Source organism: Adiantum capillus-veneris, chromosome 15 (assembly GCF_014529385.1).
Source record: "Adiantum capillus-veneris isolate H3 chromosome 15, ASM1452938v2, whole genome shotgun sequence".
NCBI lineage: Eukaryota > Viridiplantae > Streptophyta > Polypodiopsida > Polypodiales > Pteridaceae > Adiantum > Adiantum capillus-veneris.
In genome coordinates this window covers 107,866,135-107,872,230 of record NC_140945.1, presented here as the reverse complement: position 1 = coordinate 107,872,230, position 6,096 = coordinate 107,866,135, and the positions used below count along the sequence as shown (strand labels likewise).

The window sequence follows — 6,096 nt, the reverse complement described above, 5'->3', positions numbered from 1 at the left end:
TAACCATCAGCTCCATCATGTATAGTAATGATAACATAGTAATGACATCCCCAATAATGTTGTCAGTGCCCAATAGTGGGCGAGAACTAGGTACCAATATATGCTCCCACCACACACACACACAACCATACATCAATAACTCTGTTAGACCAGCTTGACCTATTAAACGAATGTTGAACACGAGAAATTGCAAAACGCAGCACTAAAGGAGGGGAGAGGAGACGAAGTGATACAAGAAACAGACCCATGTAACGTAACTTTTTCCTTTGAACAATTAAACTGTAAATCATGTATGTCCATCTACACTCCTACCTGTTCTGCCTGTCAAAAGCCATCCACAAGGAATCTGCTGGTAGCAGAACCAGCACCCATCTGATATGAGCAGCCACTTTGCCTCTCATAATCTCATCCCCTAATTACTCTCCTCCCCACTCAAATAACAGCCGAGTCAAAATTTCGTCATGAAAGGAAAAAAATCAAAGCTCATCATTGTAATGCTCTTCCTCTTCCTCAACTTCCTCATTGACCGATTTTTCCAAAATTGAATCCTCAACAGATGGCTCTTCATCGGAGCTTGGGGATGCTTTGCCCTACAGTAAAGAGCCCAAGTTCAACTCAAATCTCCCAAATGAGCAGCTCAGAGAGGGTAAGGGACAGAATTCAAATACCTTTTTTCCATCTTCCACTGGAGTGTCCTCAGCTTCATCCACTTCCTCCTCTTCCTCCACAACAGCGTCTGGGCTAACATTCAATGTGGTCTTCATAACAGAATAAACACGACTTGCAAACTCTTTGGGATCCTCAAGAAGGAACCCACTTTCAATCAATGCTGTCTGATAGATAAGCTTAGCAGTTTGCTGGGCAACACTATCCTGCAACATTTCATTCACATCAGCGTTAGTGCAACGATAGAGAGACATGGTCACACAGCCCAACACATGCAAACAAGCACACTCTACTCACATAATACAATGTATACTTAAATTAGTTACCTTCATTGTTAGGACTACAATATGTTGTGTATGTGTGTATATAGGTGCCTTGCATATGCATGGTGCATGTATTGTATGACTATGTAACTATGTATACAAGGTGCTATGTTAACATATGAATGTGCCCAATACATAACTACCACACAAATACCCCAGTGCTGGCCGAAGTATACAATATAGAGTTTTAACTCAAAATATAATTACCACACACAAATACCACAGTGCTGGCAAAGTATACCATATAGAATTTAACTCAAAATATACAACATACTCTATATATACACACAAACTACAACAATGTAAACGTTCGAATTCTTATGTGCACACGTTTAAATGCAAATTTACAAGAAACAATAAATCTGTGTGTCTGATCTATAAAATATCCATACCCACAATGTACTAAAATGCTGTATTATGTTACCTGTTGTTTTCTATTATGTTACCTGTTGTTCAGAAATCTCATACGAAACATCTAAAGGGCAGCAGAAATATCATCTACAATATAATGTTTATACCCAAAGTCGATGTCCGATAGGTGAGTGGAAAACTTACTTCAGAGTCTAGTGCAACTCTTTCACGCAGCTCTTTGATGATGGGATGCCTAGGATTGATCTCCAAAACCCTTTTCCCACGCATATAAGCTTGCTTACTAGTATCACTCAGAGTTTGAGATTGCATAATACGCTCCATGTTTGCACTCCAGCCATACTTGGAAGTAACAACAACACCGGGCGTATCGGCTAATCTGTTGCTGATTTTTACAGAGTCCACATTCTCACTGCTGAGGAGCTCTTTCCACCATTTTGTCAGATCTTTGAAGGACTCTTTTAGCTCTTTCAACTTGGAGTCTTTGCCAAGCTTTAAACCTTCTTTGGAAACATTTTGGAACTTCTTGTCCTCATAATCCATTAGGTACTGCATAAGGTACTCATCAACTGGATCTGTAAAGTAAATGACCTAGTATACCCAAAAGATTAGAAAGGCGGGCAAACTAGAAGCTCGCAAAATGAAAATCTAAAATTTCCTAACCAACGACACTCGCTTTTGAGTGCATACAAAGTCTTGATTCTACAAGAAACTGTAACATACCTCATAACCTTTCTTTTTCAATTGTTCCAAGAAAGGAGATTTTTCCAATTGCTCTTTGTTGGCGCCAGTAATGTAGTAAATATCTTTTTGGTTTGGCTTCATGCGTTCAATGTATTGATCCAAGGAAGCCAACTTATCACCAGATTTGGTGCTGGTACACAGTGTAAAGATTAGATCCAGCTTCATGCCAGCACTCATATGCCAGTAATTATTGTTTGCAACAATACCTGTGGAATCTCAGCAGCTTTGCAAGTCGAGCTCTGTTACTAGCGTCCTCGATAATGCCAAGTTTGATGGACTTTCCAAACTCATTCCAGAACTTCGCATATTTGCCTCGGTTCTCATCTTCACCTTCAGAATCGCCTGCTAAACCCCAATTGACTTTTGAGAGCGCAAAAACACATCTACCGTTGAGTTTCTATCTTCTACTAAAATCCTTGACAAATAAACTTCAGCAAGATTTCTGCACTCTCTTAATGTAGAGCTAGCCCAAAAGATCAACTTTACTCCATATATTCAAACCAGCTGGGCAACACAATCAGAACTATCCTGACACAAGCATGAGTATGATTCTCAACATATGAAAGAAACATTGATATGGGGGGGTGCGCAAGCGTAGATCGCTAATTTTCAAAAGAGCCTTTCCACTTCTGACAAAGATCCGCATGATCAGGGCAGGCAGCAGGATGCAAAATTAAATTAAGACTGCTTCTGGTGGGGGAAGCCCAGGCACAAATAATGCCTAACCACATTAAAATACCTTCTTTGTCATCTGACTCCGCAGGATCATCCTCAGCTATGCGACGAATCATGTCCAGCGCCTTACGAATTAGCTTCTTCTTGATGGTCGCTAAGCTGCTGTGTTGCTGAAGCATCTCTCGGGAGACATTAAGGGGTAATGTGTCCGAATCAACAATACCCTGAAAGAACACATCATATAATTACGTCAAGCTGACTACTTTCATTCCAGCAAAACAATCTATACATCATTGTCTGTTCACAAAAGCTACCTTCAAAAATGCGAGATACTTGGGAAGAAGTTCATCAAACTCATCAGATATGAAGACTCGTCTGACATAAAGTTTCAAAAATGATTTGTTGCTGTAGTAGTTTTCATAAAGATCATGAGAAGCCTTTGGCGGGATGAAGAGAACCGCCTTAAATTCCACATCTCCCTCTGCGTTGAAATGAGTCCAGCCAAGCGGCTTGTCTCCGGTCAAATCCTGTGCCCACAAACCAAACGCACTTGGTACATATACAAAGGAGATGTGGGAGAGGCTTATACGCAAAAGTGTATATCTACCCTACACAAACCTTTGCAATGGAGTGGAAAAAGTTGGCATATTCCTCATCAGAAATTTCTTTGGGACTCCTTAACCAAATAGCTTTCACATCATTCAAGAGCTGCCAATCCCAAGTGGTCTCCTTGACATTTTTTGTTTTGGGTTCTGTAGCATGCATTCACCCATCAGGCGAGTCCACATAAACAAATCAAAAAACACAAAAGAAATGTAAAACTCACTGCTTTCAGCATCTTCTTCAGACTCCTCGTCTTCAGTAGCTGCTAGCAGTCAAAAAATTATCACGTAAGCTTAAGAAAAGAGCACACCACCCAGAGTATAAACCTTCCTCAAATTCAAACCTGTCTTCTCTTCCTCATCCTCAGGCACTTCTTCAGGATCTGCTTCAACCTCAACATCCACTTCCTTGCTTGACCAAAGATAGATTGGAAAATTGATAAACCCCGAGTACCTTTGAACAAGGTCCTGTAGCACAATATCTTTCCTTCAGAAACAATGTACACAGCACTGGAGATTAAGGCAAGTCATGAAATTGAAGGCAAACCTTTAGTTTGTCCTCTTGTAGGTAGTCACCAGCTTCCTCTTTCAAGTGAAGCCTGATTTCAGTTCCCCGACCAAGAGGCTCATTTTCTGTATCTTCAGAAACAGCAAAAGCCCCATCTGCCTTTGACTCCCATATATACCTACATGAGCATTTAATCATCATAACTACTAAAAGGGAAAGATTGAGACTCTCAGGGAGAAAGGTCAGGAAAGGCTGTACTGTATATCATCATTGTGCTTGCTTATAACCTCCACGTAATCCGCCACAAGATAGACCGAGTAAAATCCAACTCCAAACTGCCCAATCAAGTTCAAATCCCCACCCTTTTGCATCTGTTCCAAAAAAGCTGATCCCAACACAAGATGTACCATATAAGCTAAATTGAAATGTTCTTGACACTGGTGATGAATACAAACAACACCCTGTAGCCTCTCTACAATACAGTAAAAATAAGCGCACCTGAAGTTCCTGATTTTGCTATGGTTCCAAGGTTCTTAATGAGATCCTCCTTCGTCATACCAATACCACGGTCCCTAATAGCTAAAATTTTCTTGGCCTTATCCAGTTTAATCTGTAAAGAAACATCCATGCCATGGGACATATGAGCACATGGAGATAAGGCAACACAAACAGAAGTCCATCACTTCAGCTTCCATTCCATCGCACACTAGCAAAGAAGAGTCGTTCATCAGCAGGTTCAGTTCTTATCAGCAATACTGACCTGTATCTCAAGTTTGGTGTCATCACCTTCACCAAGAACCTCTTTGTCTGTCAATGCCAAGAAGCGGATCTTGTCGAGAGCCTGCAAAGCAAACCGAGAATTGGTATTCTCACATTAAAAATGCCGATAAACACAAGATGCCTCAAGAATTTGAGGAGAAGATTCACATTACATCAGATGCATTTGATATGAGCTCTCGGAGAAAAATATCCTTGTTGCTGTACAAGGAATTGATGATAATGTCCATCAATCGAGACACTTCCGCTTGGAAAGCAAATTTCTCTGCCTTGGTTCGGAAGGCCTTAATGGATTCTGACTCTCTGTAAAATTTTGAAGGCTCCAACTCGGTCAGATGACAACACACATTCAAAAGAAGAAAACATGACAACCACACTATCCATGTACTTGAAAACGACCATGCCACACTAACCTCTTAACAACTTCGGCATCAGTAGACAGGGCATCTGGAATTGCACCCCCAACCTTCTCTTCTACCTTTGGTAAATCTCCATTGCCCTCTACTGCACTTTCTGCCCTTACTCGTACAACAGGTGCTGCAAGAGCAATCAACTCTCTCTCTCTCTCTCTCTCTCTCTCTCTCTCTCTCTCTCTCTCTCTCTCTCGCGAAGCACTGATTAAAACTCAAGATCGCCGTGGTAAAGTGGAAGCTTTGGCCCATTCAGACCAGCTCCTCATGAAGATCATAGGTGGCAATGTATAACACTATGCGTTTGCTCAAACACGCTCGTGAAGCACTCCATAAAAATCAAGATCGCCGTGGTAAACTGGAAGCTGTGGCCCATTCAGACCAGCTCCTCATGAGGATCATAGGTGGTAATGTATAACCATGAAGGGTGGGTACTATGCGTTTGCCCAGAGAGAGAGAGAGAGGGAGAGAGAGCATTAGGCAGTGGCAACAAGAAGCAGAGCACAATTTCTCAAAACAAGACGCTGTCGAGGACTAACAGATATACAAATCGAAGAGAAGGATGCAGCCATAGCTGAACTTACAGTGGTGATGGACGAAAAGGAAAGCGAGCAGCACAAACAGTGCTGCCGCATAAGCGGACGACCTCCTCATTGCGCGCACTGCACGGGCGAGCTGGAGAAGATGACGCAGCTAACGCCAGAAGAGAAACGGCACTCCTGCCCAGTACCGTGTTTCAAAGCCAGATCTTGTCAAGATGGCAGAAAAGAAGCACCCTCCATATATATTCACTTCTCTTAAGGTCGGCTGCTTTCACACCGGCCGGCCTCAAATTTAACGTTGCAACTGGACTATATATTCTAAATTGTGTACTCTTATGGAGAAGGACCAAACCAGAAAGGTAGGGAAAGGACCCTTAGGTAGTGTACCTTTGGGCGATCGACGGAGGCCGGGAGCACACATTGCGAGGAAAAACAGCAAGTGTCCTTTCTCAATTGTCAACGGTCGTCGGGAGGGGGGCA

At 42.1% G+C, this 6,096-nt stretch overlaps 1 protein-coding gene across 2 annotated transcripts; it reads right to left on the bottom strand.

Annotated features, from left to right (window-relative positions):
* Positions 1-249: 249 nt before the first annotated feature.
* On the bottom strand, positions 250-5,836 carry SHD (Chaperone protein htpG family protein). 2 transcript variants are annotated; one of them, XM_086482911.1, is made up of 17 exons: positions 5,659-5,836; positions 5,078-5,201; positions 4,820-4,967; positions 4,648-4,728; positions 4,386-4,497; positions 4,146-4,272; positions 3,927-4,065; positions 3,724-3,847; positions 3,604-3,642; positions 3,396-3,529; positions 3,092-3,304; positions 2,842-3,001; positions 2,309-2,447; positions 2,082-2,232; positions 1,545-1,949; positions 669-872; positions 250-590 (listed from the first exon to the last, which is right to left on the bottom strand). In XM_086482911.1, the coding sequence occupies exons 1-17, from the start codon at positions 5,726-5,728 to the stop codon at positions 477-479; spliced, it is 2,484 nt and encodes an 827-aa protein (XP_086339037.1). In that variant the 5' UTR covers positions 5,729-5,836; the 3' UTR covers positions 250-476. The 2 variants fall into 2 exon arrangements, with proteins under 2 accessions (XP_086339037.1, XP_086339038.1); XM_086482912.1 differs by having other exon boundaries at positions 2,309-2,444.
* Positions 5,837-6,096: the final 260 nt, after the last annotated feature.